At 68.5% G+C, this 17,756-nt stretch overlaps 1 protein-coding gene across 3 annotated transcripts; it reads right to left on the minus strand.

The window, feature by feature from the left end:
* Window positions 1-1,389: 1,389 nt before the first annotated feature.
* DHX34 (DExH-box helicase 34) lies at window positions 1,390-16,538 on the minus strand. 3 transcript variants are annotated; one of them, XM_037884362.2, is made up of 17 exons: window positions 16,418-16,538; window positions 13,521-14,479; window positions 12,698-13,009; window positions 11,985-12,248; window positions 11,558-11,660; window positions 11,144-11,361; window positions 9,905-10,079; window positions 9,541-9,734; window positions 8,686-8,787; window positions 8,360-8,584; window positions 7,585-7,752; window positions 7,203-7,317; window positions 6,742-6,848; window positions 6,176-6,433; window positions 4,745-4,921; window positions 4,316-4,445; window positions 1,390-4,049 (listed from the first exon to the last, which is right to left on the minus strand). In XM_037884362.2, exons 2-17 carry the CDS (start codon window positions 14,253-14,255, stop codon window positions 3,916-3,918), a joined length of 3,417 nt encoding a protein of 1,138 aa, XP_037740290.1. In that variant the 5' UTR covers window positions 14,256-14,479; window positions 16,418-16,538; the 3' UTR covers window positions 1,390-3,915. The 3 variants fall into 3 exon arrangements, with proteins under 3 accessions (XP_037740290.1, XP_043390402.1, XP_043390403.1); XM_043534467.1 differs by lacking the exon at window positions 7,585-7,752; XM_043534468.1 differs by lacking the exons at window positions 1,390-4,049; window positions 4,316-4,445; window positions 4,745-4,921 and having other exon boundaries at window positions 6,253-6,433; window positions 6,742-6,868; window positions 7,201-7,317.
* Window positions 16,539-17,756: the final 1,218 nt, after the last annotated feature.

Consider the following 17,756-nt stretch of genomic DNA (forward strand, 5'->3'; position numbering starts at 1 on the left):
CCATCCCAGCCTAAGCTGCCTGGTTCCCAAACGCTCGCCCCTTGTAAATCGCAGCAGAGTTTGGCTGTGAGGCTGCGCGCGGCACATTAAACAGCAGGGCCTGGCTGGTTTTACAACGGCGAAGGATTTATCGCAGCTCAGCCACAGCATGGATGTCCCCTCTGGCTGTGAGACAACCAACCCACCCCTGCATGGCTGCCTGTCCTGCCCCCTCGCGGGCCGGCCGTCTGCACGGAACCCCTCGCTTGCCCCCGGGGACAGAACGATTGCAGCGGGGTAGGGCAGCTGTCGGGGGGGGGTGCTCCTGTCCATATGGCCATGGCGTGCCCCCCGGCTTTAGCAGCCTCACGCCGGATTTACACCCGTCCGAGAACAGCCTGGGAGGCCTGCGTCTGGCTCCAGTCTCAATTTGTAGATACCCAGTTATGAGGAGCCCAGCCCCGCTTTACAGCCCTCCAGTGCATGGGGCTGGGAGTCTGTTTGAAGAGACTGAACTACCCACCCCGCCTGGCCCAGAGGAGCTGCTGGCTTCGCAAACCGGGAGGGAGTGAGCCGTGTCGGATCTGACATCCTGTCTCCGCAGACAGGCAGCTGGCTGCCCAAGCTGTCGCTGTATTTATAACGCACCCAGAGGCAGGATGGGGGGGTGGCTGGGCACACAACTCTGGGTGGCATCTCAGGAGACCCAGCTTCAAATCCCTGCTTGGCAACTACCCTGCTGTGTGACCCAGGGCAACCACTTTGGGGCAGCTGGTCAGAAGAGCCCCTCTCCCCTTCAGGTACTGAACCATGGGCCTGTTTCCCCCAAAAGCAGCAGCACGCTGAGACCTCTGGACAACGTGGGCACTTGAAAGGGCACTGCGCTCATTTGAAAATGCTGCACCAGTCTCTGGGGCCTCGGCTGTGGAAGAGACATGGGTTCCGTCTTGTGGTTTTGGTGGGGCGCTCTCCGGGGCAGAGACTGTCTGTCTGTGCACCACGCTTTGAAAATGCCTGTAGATGCCACTTATGCACTCGGGGGCACCGACGCCAGCCAGTATTTGCTCCTCCAATTCCTCCTCCGTGTCATTGTGCATTGACGCCACCCGGACCGGCCTGTGCTCAGTTTATCTTTAATCGTGTCGAAATCAATAAGCGTTTACCAGGCAGCTCCGGCAGCCCTGCGCTAAGGAATTAACTGACATTCCATTAACCTCGACAGTCCAATTAATTCCCCAGCACAGGGCAGGATGTGACACAATTACAGATCGATCACCGGATTCATTTGATCTCTGTTCTTATGCGGCAGCTTCACTCACAAGAAGAGAGACAAGCCCCCAGGATGTTTGGGACCCGGCTCTGACCAGGGGAATTCTCTGCATTTAAAGAGGGCCATTTTTCTTGAAGTGGGGTGTGCTTGTTACATGGGTTGCCTTGTTTACGTGATTGTTTATGGTAGGGTCTCTTGCTGCCCATGAGGGGACAGGCTGTTTCAAACAGCTTCAGCAATTCAATAACACTTGAATGCCTAAAACTTTGGCTGAATTTGGCGCTGGGGAGAGGAGACAGATGGAGGGCGTGAGAGATCATCTCCCCATTGTGACCCCGAGGCATTGGGGCCGGCTGCCCCCTAACACACACCTCCCCTGGCAGGCATCTTCCCGGAGACCTGTGAGGCACAGGGACACCCAGCAGCCGCAACCACAGGAGCTGAAGGACTAGCCCCAGTCTCCCCAGCCAGCAGAGGGATATAAACCTCCAGTGTGAACCCGCCATGAGACAGGGCTGCAGAGGGCGGGTTACAGAAAGGGGCACATTAATTCCGATTACCTTTGGGAGCAAGGTCTAGCCCCTGCTCTAACCACTACACCCCATGCCCTGCCCAGAGCCGGGGATAGAACCCAGGAGTCCTGGCTCCCACCCCCCCCCCGCTCTAATCCAAAGACCCCACTCCCCTCCCAGGGCCAGGCATAGAATACAGGAGTCCTGGCTCCCAGCCCCGCCCCACAAACCACTAGGTACCACTCCCCTCCCAGAGTACGGATAGAACCCAGGAATCCTGGCTCCCAGCCTCCCTGACCCAATAGACCCTGCTTGTGGTCTGTGCCCAAGGGTACCAGTGTGAAATGTGGCCCTAGATCTGAGGTGTCCTTTATGACACCCTTTTGCCCTGCCCACCCTGGGGCGCTCTGTGCTCTCTGCCCCAGTGCTATACAATGCAACACTCTCAACCCGCAATGGACAGGGCAAGCGAGACGGGGCTGACGGGAGAGCAGGGAAACGTGGGGGGGGGGGGGGGGGGGGGGGGCTGCTTAGACTCAAGGCCATCCCACCAATTGGTGGGGTTGTTTTCATGGCTGGAGGTGCGGGAGGGGATCTGCCTCTCAGACCCCAATTCCTAGGAACCACAGCCTCCCTGGGGAGCTGGCCAGCCCGAGAAGCTCCTGAGCAGCCGGCTTGGGAGTGATGTAGAGGAGAGCAGGGTAGCCCCAAGCCCCGGAGCCCAGGCCTCCAGAGCCAACAGGACAGGATTCGCCGGGCGCCATGTGTCCTCCGGGCTGGTGCATTCTGCAGGGCTGTTGGGACTGTGGGCTCTTCAGGGGAGGGGCTGTCTCTTGCTCTGCGTCTGCGCGGCCCCTGGCACACCAGGGCCCTGATTGCGGTCGGGGATGGGGAGGCACCCGGCACGATGGGGCCTCTATGTAATAAATAACAGGTGACCCATTGCTAATGAGGAGCCTGACAAACACAGGAGGTCCCTGTCTCTCCACCCTGCGTGGACACCTCAGAGCAGGCGCTGGGAGCACGCCAGCAAATCCTGCAAACACAGAGCGAGGCTGCCACCCCGTGGCCACGCAAAGTCCAGGCAGCATCTCTGGCAGAGCTGAGCCCAGAGAAGCCAGCCCTCCCAGCCAGCGACTCGCTGGGCTGCACCTCCGTCTCCTGGCACGTCCACACTCCAATCTCAGATGGACAGTGTGCACGCACGCTGCCCATGTGAACACGCCTATCCCACGGAGATACCCGCATGCACACGCCCTCACTCTCATTGCTCAGCCTGTCACCGGGGCACCATCTCGGCCTCTCCCAGCGCCCAACCCCCAAGCTCCGGCTAAGCCTTGCTGACTTCCTGCTGCGCATCTCTGCCACGCATCCCATCGCACCACCCAGCCCCAGCTCCCGCCCAGGCCCTCGCCCGCTGCCACTCCCGCTCCCAGCCGGGCAGACGCAGGCTTGCCCTGCGTGGATCTATTCCGATGCTGCTGCAGAGACCAGGCGCAGAATGGGGGTGTCCCGGGGGGGCTGCAGGGCGCTGAGCTGCACCAGGTATGGGCTGCCCCATCGCCCACGCGAGGGTTCCAGCCCCCGCCGCACAGGGCAAAGCGGCTGTTAGCACTGGTGAGTTTCCCCATCGGGGCCATCAGACCCAGAGATGCTGGGCCAGAAGGAGCCATTGTGCCACCCCCTCCAGCCCACTGTGTACCAGAGAGCCTCCCCTGGATGGCCCGGGCCCCATTCGCGGGCTGCGCTCTCAACCAAGGGACATTTATTCACAGGTACAAACACCCGACACGTGTCCCCGCCAGGCGGAGCAGGGCCTCTGGCCCCACCAGAGAGGCCCAGGCCAACCGGCACCGGAGCAAGGTCCTGACAGACCCGCAGGCAGGGGTCTCTGCCTGCCCCGTAACGAACCCGCCGACGCGACTCGTAACGAACTAACCTGGGAGTCAGCGAGGGAGCCACGCTGCAGGACTCCGCTCCCACCCCGACCCCGCACCGCGAGTCCGGCCAGGACGCGCTGCCATGCGCTTTGTAGGGGCAGGACCATGGGCCCTCCCAGAGCTGGGGAGAGAACCCAGGAGTCCTGACACCCAGCTCCCTGCTGTGACCACTAGGCCCCTGTCAGGGCTAGGCCCAGACACACAACCCTGGCCGTCACTGGTGTTGCTTTCTGTGCCGCAGGATCTCCGTGGACGTGAACAAGAAGTCCCGCTCGCAGGCATCGCAGTGATAAGGTCTCTGCAGAGCAGTTGCTTTGGCTGAACTCTCAGCGGCCTCTTCCAGGGGAGCTGCAAGAGCAGACGAAACGGCGTCACCGGACGGGCCGAGCAGCCGACCTGGCAGCTAGGACCCCCCTGGGTGGCTTGGCTGGGACGCCCCGTCCCCGTGGAGCGACATGGCCGGTGGCCCCCAGCCAGCGCAGCGCCTGGGGCAGAGACCGGCTGGGCTGGGACCCACCCCAGAACCCCCAGGCCTGCGCGGTGACCGGACGGGGGACGCCAGCCCTGGAACCCAGGCCGTGTCCCCGCCCAGCGCCACCCCAGCAGAGACTCACCCTCCTGGGGCTGGGGCCGACAGCCGCTCTCGTGGCTCACGCGCTCCATGGGGGTGAAGGGCATGTAGAGGCCACAGTGCGGGCAGGTCCAGAAGCTGCGCAGACAGTCGCTGTACAGGTCGGTCTCGCTCTGCAAGGGACAAAGTCGGAGGGGCGCAGGGTGGGACCCGGAGCCTTCGCCTCAGGGGCTGCCGGCCCCGATCCGGGGAGCGGGGTGCGACCCAGAACCTCTGCCTGGGGAATGCTGGCCCCAGTTCAGGAACAGGGAGGGGAGCCGGGGGGCGGGAAGGGGAGGGAAGCTGAGGGGCCCACAGCCGCTGCCTTGGGGCCCCCTGATCTGGGCCAGAGGAGCTGTGGGGGGATATGGAGCCCCTGCCTTGGAGGCCGCTAGTCCCCATCAGGGGGGAGCCCCAGGCTCCCAGCACTCACCGCGAGGCAGTTGTAGGTCAGGAACTCAGCCACCCTGTAGCCGCCCTTCTCCTCGTCCGGCGTCATCTCTGCCCCCTGGAACAGCCCCGGGAGCCCCGGCGCGGCCGCCACCGTCTGGGGCCCCACGTAGCCGTTCTGCTTCTCCAACGCCGTCAGCCGGCGCAGGCTGTACTGCACCTGCAGGGGGCGCCGGGGGTGAGGCCCGGGGGACGAGGGCGAGTCACCCGGCTACGGGCCCGGCTGCTCCCTCCCTGCCCGGAGAGAGCTGCATTCCCTGGCACAGGGTCTGCACAACGCACCGGGCAACACCCCCCCCCCCAGCGCGGGGGGAGCTGCCCGGGGGGCGCCCCGCTATCTGCCACCCCCACCCCCACCAGCGCGGGGGGAGCTGCCCGGGGGACGAGGGCGAGTCACCCAGCTACGGGCCCGGCTGCTCCCTCCCTGCCCGGAGAGAGCTGCATTCCCCGGCACAGGGTCTGCACAAGGCACCGGGCAACACCCCTGCCCCCACCAGCGCGGGGAGAGCTGCCTGGGGGCGCCCCGCTTCGGGCACCCCCACCCCCACCAGCGCGGGGGGAGCTGCCCGGGGCCGCCCGGCTACCTGCACCCCCCCCACCAGCGTGGGGGGGAGCTGCCCGGGGGACGAGGGCGAGTCACCCGGCTACGGGCCCGGCTGCTCCCTCCCTGCCCGGAGAGAGGTGCATTCCCCGGCACAGGGTCTGCACAACGCACCGGGCAACACCCCCCCCCCCAGCGCGGGGGAGCTGCCCGGGGGGCGCCCCGCTATCTGCCACCCCCACCCCCACCAGCGTGGGGGGAGCTGCCTGGGGGCGCCCGGCTACCTGCGCCCCCCACCCCCACCAGCGCGGGGGGAGCTGCCCGGGGGTGCCCTGCTACCTGCCCCCCCACCCCCACGAGCACAGGGGGAGCTGCCCGGGGGTGCCCTGCTACCTGCCCCCCCACCCCCACGAGCACAGGGGGAGCTGCCTGGGGGTGCCCTGCTACGGGCACCCCCATCTCCACCAGTTCAGGGGGAGCAGCTGGGGGAGGGGCTCATATCCTGCAAACACACCATGTGCAGATTGGTGGTGGTGGGGATCGCGGCCAGTGTCCAGGCTGCCCCCCAGCCCTTCCTATTGACGTGTGGGTGACAGCTGTCCCAGACAGCACACACCCAGCGAGGGGAGGCAATGTACCGGTGCACTGCACAGGGAACTACCAGCCATGCCCCCCCTGGTGGCATGAGCCTGCGCAGGCCCTGCCCCATGCCTCAGTTTCCCCATCCGTAGGGTGGGGAGGATGTTCCCTCGCGGCCTGCGGAGCAGAGGGGTGCAAAGCTCGGTGGAAAGGTCTCCCTGGGGGGCTGCAGGGCCTGAGCTGCCCGGGGCGGACCCTGGCTCGGCCCGGCTGCACTGGGGAAGCTGCAGATACCTTCTGCTGCAGGAACTCCAGCAGCCCCTGCCTCAGCGTCGCCACCTCCCGAGGGTCCGGCCTGTGCCCTGGCTCCCCCCGCCTCCCCTCCAGCTGCCGGTTCAGGAGCCCCTCCCAGGCGGCGCGGAGCTGCAGGGCTGCGGAGAGCAGCCGCAGGGCCGCCGCGCTGTCCGGCACGCACAGCTCCAGCCAGGAGTCTGCCACCAGCCGCGTGCAGTCAGCGTTGGTGTCCAGGGCACGGGAGAACAGTAGGAGAGCCTGGGGGAGAGAGCAATGGTCAGGTCGGGGGGGGGGGGGGGGGGGGCAGAGCCATGGTCAGCTATGGGGATACCTGGGGGGCAGAGCCATGGTCAGCTGTGGGGATACCTGGGGGGCAGAGCCATGGTCAGCTGTGGGGATACCTGGGGGGCAGAGCCATGGTCGGCTATGGGGGGGTCTGGGTCACAGAGGGTGAGAGTAGGAGGGGGCACGGAAGGGGAGGACCGACAGTGCAGGGGGGACATCGGGAAGCGCGGGGCAGGGAGAGGGTAGGGGAGCCGGGGTGTGGGGCAGGGCCAGGCACCCACCTGCAGGGCCGGCGCCCGCAGGCAGTTCCCCAAGTAGGGCTTGTTGGTCTCCAGCAGCGAGACGAAGGCCAGGAGCTGGTGCCGGCTGCTCAGCCCCTCCTGGGAACCTGCACAGCCACAAGAGGGGGGCTCAGCTCAGCCCTGCCGTGGGGGCTGGGGCGACCATAGGGTGGGGAGGGCCCACAGCCCCCTCAGCCCCACTGCTCTGAGCGGGGCCAGCAGAACACGTGGAGGGGCACAGCAGGCTTGGGGGCCGGGCTTCAGGGGCCCTGGCTTCCAGCCCCGGCTCCCCCACAGACACCCTGCGTGACCCCAGGCTAGTCCCTGCATCTCTCTGGGACCCAGTCGCCCTGTGCCACGGGGAGAAGGGTCCTTGCCGGGTCTGGTTGGACTGGGAGCTCTCTCCGCGTCGGGGCACCAAGGGGCTGGGGCCAGGCCACCCCCCGTCCCTCTCTCCCTACCTCTGCTCCTCCCGGGCTCTGCCTTCTCCTCTGTGGCCTGCAGCAGCTCTGGGCTGCTGGCAAAGACGCAGGTCGGGTGCAGGACAATCCCCTGCTTGTTCTTGGTGTGAAAAATCTGCCAGGAGACCAGATGAGGCATCAGGGCCGGGGCCAGTGGCCATGCTGGGTGACTGCAACCAGTGCTGGAGACCCCAGCCTGGGCACACGGGCTTCCTCCTTTGCAGACTCCCAAACCTCTAGACCCAACCCCGTTCCCTTTCCAGAGCTGGGAAAGAACCCAGGAGCCCTGGCTCCCACCCCCCAGCTCTAACCACCAGACTCCCATCCCCTCCCAGAGCTGAGACAGGCCCCAGGAGCTGGAGGGGGGTCGGGAGAGGCCCACCTGGTCAGAGTCCTTGCGGCAGCTGTTGTACTGATCGGGCACGGCCAGCTGGGGGTAGAGACCCCTGCACAGCACCAGCTTGAGCAGGGCAAGCTGGTGGGAGGACAGGGCCGCGCCGGACGCAGCCTGGAGCTCGTCCACGTTGTGCCGTAGCTTGAACTTGACGTCCTGCCGAGGGAAGGGGCGATGGGTGTGAGGGGGGCAGAGCTGAGAGGAGCTCAGGGCGGCCCCCGGCAGCCCCTAGGAGCACCCCACTGCAAGCGACAGCACTGCCTAGCCTGGGCTCCGGCAGGCAGAGCCGGGCACTGCCCCCGTCCCGGCAAACCCTGCGGGCAGACGCTCCCGGGCTCCCAGCAGGGAGGGGCCAGCACTGTCACAGCCATGGGGTCCTGGCCCCCTTCCACCAGCCGGGCTCGGTGCCCACAGCCCCTCGGCCACGCAGGGGCATGGCCCCGGCTTACACCCAGGGGACGTATCCAATGACACAGAGACGGGGCCAGGAACTGAATCCAGGAGTGGTGGGGGCCACGGCCAGTCCCAACCCCCACCCACTGCTCTAACCCACTGGACCCCACTCCCCTCCCAGAGCAGGGTCAGAACCCAGGAGTCCTGGCTCCCTCCTGCTGGTGGGGGGAGGGCATGGCAGGAAGCCAGCAGGTGACACAGGGAAAGCTCTTGGTGCCGGCTTGGCCCCAGTGAGGGGTGGGATGGGGGAGTCCAGCAGGGCGGTGCCCTCTGCCCCACACTCTCCCCACTGGGACCCCCCCCCATGCACCTGGATATCGACGCCTGACGGCCCGGTCCTGCTGGCACCCTCGTCGCTGGAGGAGCCGGCCTCCCCTTCCTGCAGCCTCAGCACCTTGCGCTTCCGCCCCTCCGTCTCCTCATGCCGCTGCCGCAGCCGGTGCAGCTCCCGGCGCTCCCGGTGTCGGCTCTGCCGGGCGTAGCTGTCCCTGGGCCCCTGCACAGGCTCCAGCAGACCGTGGTCCCGGAGCAGCTCCTGGCGGTGGGGGCAGGAGGTTAGGTGGGGAAGGGGCTAGGGTGGGGGCAGTGCTGGGTTCTGAGGGGGACACCCAGACCCTTCTCCCGCCGCACACCCACCTGGAACTGGCGCCGCAGGTTGGCCGCCTCGTAGAGCCGGTGCTCCTCCAGCCCCCGGCGCCGGCACCACTTCCGGGAGCTGCCAGCCCGCTCCGACTTCACCTGCCGGCCACACCGAAGCCTCAGCTTATTCGGGGAGGGGCAGGGAGCCATCCTGCTGCACCCCACAGCTCCCGCCACGGGGCATCTCCTCCCCCAGACCCCCCCCCACAGCTCCCGCCACGGGGCATCTCCTCCCCCAGACCCCCCCCCACAGCTCCCGCCACGGGGCATCTCCTCCCCCAGACCCCCCCCCACAGCTCCCGCCACGGGGCATCTCCTCCCCCAGACCCCCCCCCACAGCTCCCGCCACGGGGCATCTCCTCCCCCAGACCCCCCCCCACAGCTCCCGCCACGGGGCATCTCCTCCCCCAGACCCCCCCCCCAGCTCCCGCCACGGGGCATCTCCTCCCCCAGACCCCCCCCCCAGCTCCCGCCACGGGGCATCTCCTCCCCCAGACCCCCCCCCCCAGCTCCCGCCACGGGGCATCTCCTCCCCCAGACCCCCCCCCACAGCTCCCGCCATGGGGCATCTCCTCCCCCAGAGCGCCCCCCACAGCTCCCGCCACGGGGCATCTCCTCCCCCAGAGCGCCCCCCACAGCTCCCGCCACGGGGCATCTCCTCCCCCAGACACCCCACAGCTCCCGCCACGGGGCATCTCCTCCCCCAGACACCCCACAGCTCCCGCCACGGGGCATCTCCTCCCCCAGACCCTCAACAGCTCCCCCACAGGATGTAACCCGCCCCGACACACCCCACCCAAGGGGTCTGCCCCCACAAGCCCTCCTGCAGAGCAGATGGCCTGCCAGTCCCACCTGCACCCACTCGTTGAAGGTATTGAGCAGTGTCAGCGGGTCGCCGTGGGGGCTCTCGAGGGGCCGGCGGGCCGTGGCACAGTCCGGGTTGGTGCGTGTGGGGCGCAGGAATGGGGACTGCACGCTCAGCGCTGCCGCCACAGTGAGCACCGGCTCAGCCAGCCCGAAGAGCGCACCCAGAACCAGCATCTTCCCTGCAGCGGGATGGGGGGAGGAGAGCGTTACGGGGGCAGGGGGGGCAGCGAACCGCCTCCCACTCCCATCTCAAGGGTTAAAGTCCCTCTCCATGCCCCTGGCGCCCACCCCACCCCCGATTTACCCCCGCCCCCAGCCAGGGCCTCCCCAGCCCCCCGCGGCACCTCACCGATCACCACGTCCACGGGCAGCTGGGCCAGCAGGCTCCCGATGGGCGTCAAGCTCTCGGCCCTGTCCAGCGCCCCCTGCTCCCTCAAGTAGCGCACGGCTGTCTCCAGGCTGGACTGGGGGGGCGGCTCCAGGAAGGGGAAGGTCCGGGGGTCACCCAGCCCCATGCTCTTCATCTGGGGGGTGGAAAAATGGAAGATTAGCCCTTTACCTGGACGTCATCACCGCTGCAGAACGGACATGCGGGTCACATGTGAGGAGCTGTGTATCTGCCCTGAAAAGTGTGTTCGGAAGGTGTGTGAGACAAGCAGGCCAGAAGGCGCCCCAGATGCTCCTGCCAGGCAGGAGAGAAGAGACGCTTACCTCACCCGGGCTGAGCATCGGGGGGGTCACAAGCACACCCACTTACTCTGAGCAAAAGATGGATCGATAGACTGCAGGAACACCCACAAACAGCAGGGTGACCTGCTTGGACTTTTGGGGTGTAACTGGGGTACAGAGAGACACCCAGGATCCTTCACCGAGGGGCAAGCAGCCAGCTGGCACGTTCTATGACTGGAGGATCACAGCTGTTCTGGCTGGTCCTTGCTGGGAGACACAGACCGGCTGTTCGTTCAGCTCAGGCTCGCATAGCATGCCGAGGTTTTATTTTATAAGTGACCCCAATCATCCATTAATTCAACCTGCTGCTTCTCGAACCTCCGCTCTCCGCTAAACCCCTGTCTTGTTCTCACGCTGAACGGCTCCACCGGCTGTGTGCTAAGCGGAGCTGTGCGCCGGGGGGTGATGGCGAGCTGGGGCGCGCTGCTCCCTGGGGAGCGGCGGAAGGGGGCTGGATGCCGTAGGGTGGCGCTTGGAGGGCTCGGGCGTTGGAGGATGCTGCCCTGCAGGACCGCGGAGCCGAGAGGGGAGGGCTCGCGTGGCCTGTAGCCGGTGGAGTCAGAGCGGACCCCCAGCAGGGACAGCCTCACAGCCCTGGAAGCGTCACGCAGAGGCTGGGAGGCTGCAGGGGCTGGGCCCAGCGCTTCCTCCCGTGATGCTGGAGACCTGGGGGCGAGTTCCGGCTCCAAGGATGCTGCACAAGCCAGCACTCGGCGCGGCCACACATTGGGCAGGCTGGGGGCTCAGCCCCACAGAGCAGAGCATTTACCCAGGTTCCCCCCTTTCGAAGGACGCTCCCCCCAGCAGTGACAGACCCGCCTGGGGATGGGGGAGATCCCCCCTCCCCGGCTCTGCCTACCTGCAGCACCAGGGCGTCGAGCGCCACGCGCTGGATCTCCGGCACCGGGTAGGGGGCGAAGGCGTCGTAGTCAGATTCAGCATAGAGCCGGTAGCAGACCCCGGGGCCCGTCCGGCCCGCACGCCCCTTCCGCTGCTCGGCGCTGGCCCGGCTGATCCAGAACTCCTGCAGCCGCTGCAGCTTGGCCTGGGGGTCGTAGCTGAGTTCCTTCACCTTCCCTGGGGGGCAGGACAGGCAGACACTCTGGGGACAATCTCCACACGCCTCACCCAGCACCCGGCCGGCCCCATCCTGCAGTGCTCAGAGCCACAGCCAAAGGGGAGTCCCGGGCCGGCCTGGAGAGTGGAGCCCCCACCCCACCAGCTGGTGCTGGCCCACGCCTCCCAGCCCCGAAGCGAGGGGACGGCGTCTCACCAGAGTCCAGCACAAAGCGCACCCCATCGATGGTGACCGAGGTCTCGGCGATGTTGGTGGAGACGATGCATTTCCGGACTCCTGGGGGCGGCATGTCAAACACCTGGGGGTGGGGGGAAGAGATGGGGAGTCATAGCTCCTGACACACCCCGCCACCCCTGCTGGTCCCCACTGCACCCCCACACACAGCTACTCTCCACCCCCTCCCCTTCCCTTCGCCCAACACAGTCGCTCCCCCGCCCACCCCACAGCACCGCTCCCCCCAGCCACCCCACGCACCCCCCTTCCTAGCCCCCACAGCCACTCCCCAGCTACGTTCCCCTCCTAGCCCCATCTCTGATGCCAGCTCCCCACAGCACGCTCCCCCACCGGGGGGCACAGCCCAGTCCAGCGGAGGCCTTGGCCCCTGCCCCGCGCCCAGACCCACCTTGTCCTGCTCGGCAATGGAGAGGGTGCTGTGCAGGGGCAGCACGACCCAGCGCTGGGTGTGGGTGGCATAGGCCTGGGCCGCCTCCAGCACGGCGCTGATCTCCGCCACCCCGCTCAGGAAGACGAGCAGGTCGCCCCGCTCCTCGGGCGGGTACTTGTGGTCGATGGCCTGCAGCACCCGCAGGTAGGGCCGGGGGTCCAGCCGCTCCGGCTTCCTGCTCGCTGCCAGAGCCTCCTCCTGGGGGATGGGCTGGTAGACGACCTGGGCAAGCAGAGACGCCGTGGCCACAGGGCAGGGAGAGAGAGCGCCCGACGCTGGGCAGCCCGAGGGCCGGCACCGCAGGGACACCGCCCTCCCGGCCCAGCAGGCTGGAGGTGCAGGGAGAGGGAGGGCAGTGGCGTGGCTTAGCCGGCTCAGCACCGGGAGCTGGGACTCCTGGGTTCTGGCCGCACTATGGGCGGGGAGTGAGGCCCAGTGGGTTAGAACCGGGGGAGGGGCTGGGAAGCCAGGACTCCTGGGTTCTAATCCGCCTGCGTACAGACACAGCTGCATCTCAGCACCGGGTGAGGGATCCCTGTACACACAGCCCCCGTGCCCCACCCCAGAGGTGGCCACGTCTCAGCACCGGGTGGGGGATCCCCAAGGATGTGGCAGGGGTACAGCAAGGGGCTCCCCAAGTTCCCATCCACGCCCACCCTCCATGCTCTCACCGTGATGGGGAAGAGCCGGCCGGGCACCTGCACCACGGGGGCACCCCCGAAGTACCCCGCAAAGAGGCGGATGTTGATGGTGGCCGACATGAGCACCAGCTTGAGGTCGGGGCGGGCGGGCAGCAGGCGGCGCAGCACGCCCAGAAGGAAGTCGCTATGCAGATGCCGCTCGTGCACCTCGTCGGCAATCAGCACCTGGTACCCGGGCAGCGCCGGCTCGCGCTGCACCTGCCGCAGCAGCAGCCCCTCCGTCAGGAAGACGATCTTGGTGGCCGGGGAGCGGGTGCTCTCGAAGCGGATCTGGTATCCCACCTGGGGAGGAGCAGGGGCGGGCGGGCGGGCAGTAAGTGGGAGGGGAGCCCAGCACCTGCCAGCCAGGGCAGAGGGCCAGCACGGAGGGACCATGGTGCTCGCCCCAGACAGCTGGTGCTGAAATGCATGGAGCTGCCCTAAGAGAGGCCCCTGATCACCGGCCCAGACCCCCAGGCACTGCCTGCTCCCAGGGCACGGCCTAGACCCCCATGGGGGGTGGGAAGGAGGGCACAGCCTAGATCTCAGGGCTCTCTGCATCCCCAAGGCATGGCCCAGCCCCCATTCCCTGCATACAATCTCACCCACTGCCCCCACGCAGCAGGGCTAGGGGAGAACAGCGAGAGGCCACATGGGGTCGGGGCATCTGGGACCCCCGCCGGGTTTAGCTGGGATTCCTGGCCAGGAGGAGCGGGGGGCACAGCAGGTCTCACGTCCTCCCTGTCCGAATTCCCTCAGCCTGGCACAGACCCTGCCTGAGTCCTGGGGCACCCCTGGTCTCAGCCCCACTCACCTCAGCCCCATACTGGTGCAGGCTCTCAAAGCCCACCCGCTTGGCCAGCGAGATGCAGGCGATGCGACGTGGCTGGGTGCAGGCCACGTGACTGTACCCAGCCGCTAGCAGGTACTGGGGGACCTGTGTGGACTTGCCACAGCCCGTGTCGCCGGCTACCACCACCACCTGGTTCTGGGCCACAGCCCGCAGCAGCCGGTCGCGGTACTGAGCAATGGGCAGGGCCGCCCGCTCCCGCTGCAGCTTGGCCAGCTTGGCAAAGCTCTGCTTCTGGGCGAAGTCCAGGTAATGCAGCAGGGCGGCACGGAACTGGGAGCGCTGCTCGGCCGGCACCCCTGGGCCCTGCCGCGGACCCCCGCTCCTGCCCCGCGCCAGCCCCTCCACGTCCCTGCTCAGCACCGACAGGTTGATGCGGTAGCACGGGTCGTACTCCCGTGGGAGGCCAGCCAGCCCAGGGGCGGCAGAGGGGTCAGCCCGGGCCGGGGGAGCCCACACCGCCGGCTCCCCCTTAGCCTTCAGGGTCTGGAAGCGCTGGAGCCGCTCGAAGAAGGCCCAGAACTGGCGGCTGTCTTCAGAGCCCGCCCGGATGTAATCCTGCTCCCGGAAATACAGCTCCTCCAGCCGGCGCCGCATCTCGGGGCAGCTCCAGTCCCAGTGGCCGCCCTGCTGCCCCCGGGACGGGGAGGGGTCTCTGCTTCGCCTCTTGGCCCTGCGCTCCTTCTCCGACGATAGCATCTCTGCCCCCTTGGGTCACCCCAGACGAAGACCTCCCACTTCTCGGCAGAGACAGGGGATGGGAATCTGGATTTGGGGAACCCACGGGGGTCAGGTGGTTGGAAATCCAGACAGGGCTGCAGGCAGGAAACAGCTGAATCTCTGCGGGGGCCTCACCCCAACCGGCCACTCCGTGGTGGGTGAATGGGTTCGGGGGTCCCACTCAAGGCTGATCTCCCCAGTGCCTGGGGGTTGGGGGACAGAAAGCGATGTGTAAGGACAAGAACTCGTTCTGGAAGAGCACGAGCACCGGGCCCGCTGCGCGACGGGCCGGGAACCCTGTGCCAGGCAGGGGGATTAAACCCAAACAGCTCTCTGGGCTTGATCCATCCCCTGGCACCAGAGGGCACCTGCCCTCTCCCACCCATAAGGAGCTAACGCCCCAACAAAGCATCCCCCATGTCCCCTCTCTGTGCTCTCGTGTGCCCCCCTCCAGAACCCTCTGCTATCCCTCCTGCAGACCCCCCCTCCATTCCCCTATGGGCCCCCCCGAACCCTCTGCTATCCCTCCCACAGACCCCCCTCCAAACCTCTATGGGCTCCCCCGCACCCCCTGCTATCCCTCCCACAGACCCACCTCCATTCCCCTATGGGCCCCCCGCGCCCCCTGCTATCCCTCCCACAGACCCCCCCATTCCCCTATGGGCCCCCCCGAGCCCCCTGCTATCCCTCCCGCAGACACTCCCATTCCACCAAGGCCCCCCCGCGCCCCCTGCTATCCCTCCCACAGACCCCCCCTCCATTCCCCTATGGGCTCCCCGCACCCCTGCTATCCCTCCTGCAGACCCCCCCTCCATTCCCCTATGGGCCCCCCCGAACCCTCTGCTATCCCTCCCACAGACCCCCCCCATTCCCCTATGGGCCCCCCCGCACCCCCTGCTATCCCTCCCACAGACCTCCCCCATTCCCCTATGGGCCCCCCGCGCCCCCTGCTATCCTTCCCACAGACCCCCCCATTCCCCATGGGCCCCCCCGCACCCCCTGCTATCCCTCCCGCAGACCCCCCCATTCCCCATGGGCCCCCCCGCACCCCCCGCTATCCCTCCCACAGACCCCCCCATTCCCCTATGGGCCCCCCCGCACCCCCTGCTATCCCTCCCACAGACCCCCCCATTCCCCTATGGGCCCCCCCGCACCCCCCGCTATCCCTCCCACAGACCCCCCCATTCCCCTATGGGCCCCCCCGCACCCCCTGCTATCCCTCCCACAGACCTCCCCCATTCCCCTATGGGCCCCCCGCGCCCCCTGCTATCCTTCCCGCAGACCCCCCCATTCCCCATGGGCCCCCCCGCACCCCCTGCTATCCCTCCCACAGACCCCCCCATTCCCCTATGGGCCCCCCCGCACCCCCTGCTATCCCTCCCACAGACCCCCCCATTCCCCTATGGGCCCCCCCGAGCCCCCTGCTATCCCTCCCGCAGACCCCCCCATTCCCCATGGGCCCCCCCGCACTCCCTGCTATCCCTCCCACAGACCCCCCCATTCCCCTATGGGCCCCCCGAGCCCCCTGCTATCCTTCCCACAGACCCCCCCATTCCCCTATGGGCCCCCCCCGAGCCCCCTGCTATCCCTCCCACAGACCCCCCCCATTCCCCTATGGGCCCCCCGAGCCCCCTGCTATCCCTCCCACAGACCCCCCCCATTCCCCATGGGCCCCCCCGCACCCCCTGCTATCCCTCCCACAGACCTCCCCCATTCCCCTATGGGCCCCCCGAGCCCCCTGCTATCCTTCCCACAGACCCCCCCATTCCCCTATGGGCCCCCCGAGCCCCCTGCTATCCCTCCCACAGACCCCCCCCATTCCCCATGGGCCCCCCCGCACCCCCTGCTATCCCTCCCACAGACCCCCCCTCCATTCCCCTATAGGCCCCCCCCGAGCCCCCTGCTATCCCTCCCACAGACCCCCCCCATTCCCCTATGGGCCCCCCCGCACCCCCTGCTATCCCTCCCACAGACCCCCCCCCATTCCCCTATGGGCCCCCCCGCACCCCCTGCTATCCCTCCCACAGACCCCCCCATTCCCCTATGGGCCCCCCCGAGCCCCCTGCTATCCCTCCCGCAGACGCTCCCATTCCCCACGCGCCCCCCACGCGCCCCGGCCCCGGCCCCGGCCCCGCTCTCACCGCTCGGGCCCGCCCGGGCCTCGCAGGCCGCAGCCGCCGAGAAGCGCCGCCTCCCGCAGCCGGGCCCGCCCCGCGCCGGGGGATCTGCTCCCGGGGGGCTCGGGGTCCCCCCTGCTCGGGCCGGTGCCCCCCCGCTGCATTGGGGGGCTGGGATCTGCGCCGGGGGGCTCGGGGTCCCCCCTGCTCGGGCCGGTGACCCCCCGCTGCATTGGGGGGCTGGGATCTGCTCCTGGGGGGCTCGAGATCCCCCCCTGCTCGGTCCGGTGGCCCCCCCGCTGCATTGGGGGAGCTGGGATCTGCTCCCGGGGGGCTCGGGGTCCCCCCTGCTCGGGCCGGTGCCGCCCCCCCGCTGCATTGGGGGGCTGGGATCTGCTCCGGGGGGGCTCGGGGTCCCCCCTGCTCGGGCCGGTGACCCCCCGCTGCATTGGGGGGCTGGATCTGCTCCCGGGGGGCTCGGGGTCCCCCCCTGCTGGGGCCGGTGACCCCCCGCTGCATTGGGGGGCTGGGATCTGCTCCTGGGGGGCTCGAGATCCCCCCCTGCTCGGTCCGGTGGCCCCCCCGCTGCATTGGGGGAGCTGGGATCTGCTCCCGGGGGGCTCGGGGTCCCCCCTGCTCGGGCCGGTGCCGCCCCCCCGCTGCATTGGGGGGCTGGGATCTGCTCCTGGGGGGCTCGGGGTCCCCCCTGCTCGGGCCGGTGCCGCCCCCCCGCTGCATTGGGGGGCTGGGATCTGCTCCGGGGGGGCTCGGGGTCCCCCCCTGCTGGGGCCGGTGACCCCCCGCTGCATTGGGGGGCTGGGATCTGCTCCTGGGGGGCTCGGGATCCCCCCCTGCTCGGTCCGGTGGCCCCCCCGCTGCATTGGGGGAGCTGGGATCTGCTCCCGGGGGGCTCGGGGTCTCCCCTGCTCGGGCCGGTGCCGCCCCCCCCGCTGCATTGGGGGGCTGGGATCTGCTCCCGGGGGGCTCGGGGTCCCTCCTGCTCGGGCTGGTGCCGCCCCCCCCCGCTGCATTGGGGGGCTGGATCTGCTCCCGGGGGGCTCGGGATTCCCCCCCTGCTCGGGCTGGTGGCCCCCCCGCTGCATTGGAGGAGCTGGGATCTGCTCCCGGGGGGCTCGGGGTCCCCCCCTGCTGGGGCCAGTGCCCCCCCCCCGCTGCATTAGGGGGCCTGGGAACGGCTCCTGGGGGGGCTCGGGGGATTCCCTCCCAGCTGTGGCCAGTGCACCCCGCTGTGCTGCACTGGGGGGGATCCACTCCCGGGGGTGGGGCTCGTACATGCTCCCCCTGCAGTGGGGGCCTGAGGGGCTCCGAGCAGGGGGCTGGGACACGCTCCCCCTGTTACATT

Source organism: Chelonia mydas, chromosome 23 (assembly GCF_015237465.2).
Source record: "Chelonia mydas isolate rCheMyd1 chromosome 23, rCheMyd1.pri.v2, whole genome shotgun sequence".
Taxonomy (NCBI): domain Eukaryota; kingdom Metazoa; phylum Chordata; order Testudines; family Cheloniidae; genus Chelonia; species Chelonia mydas.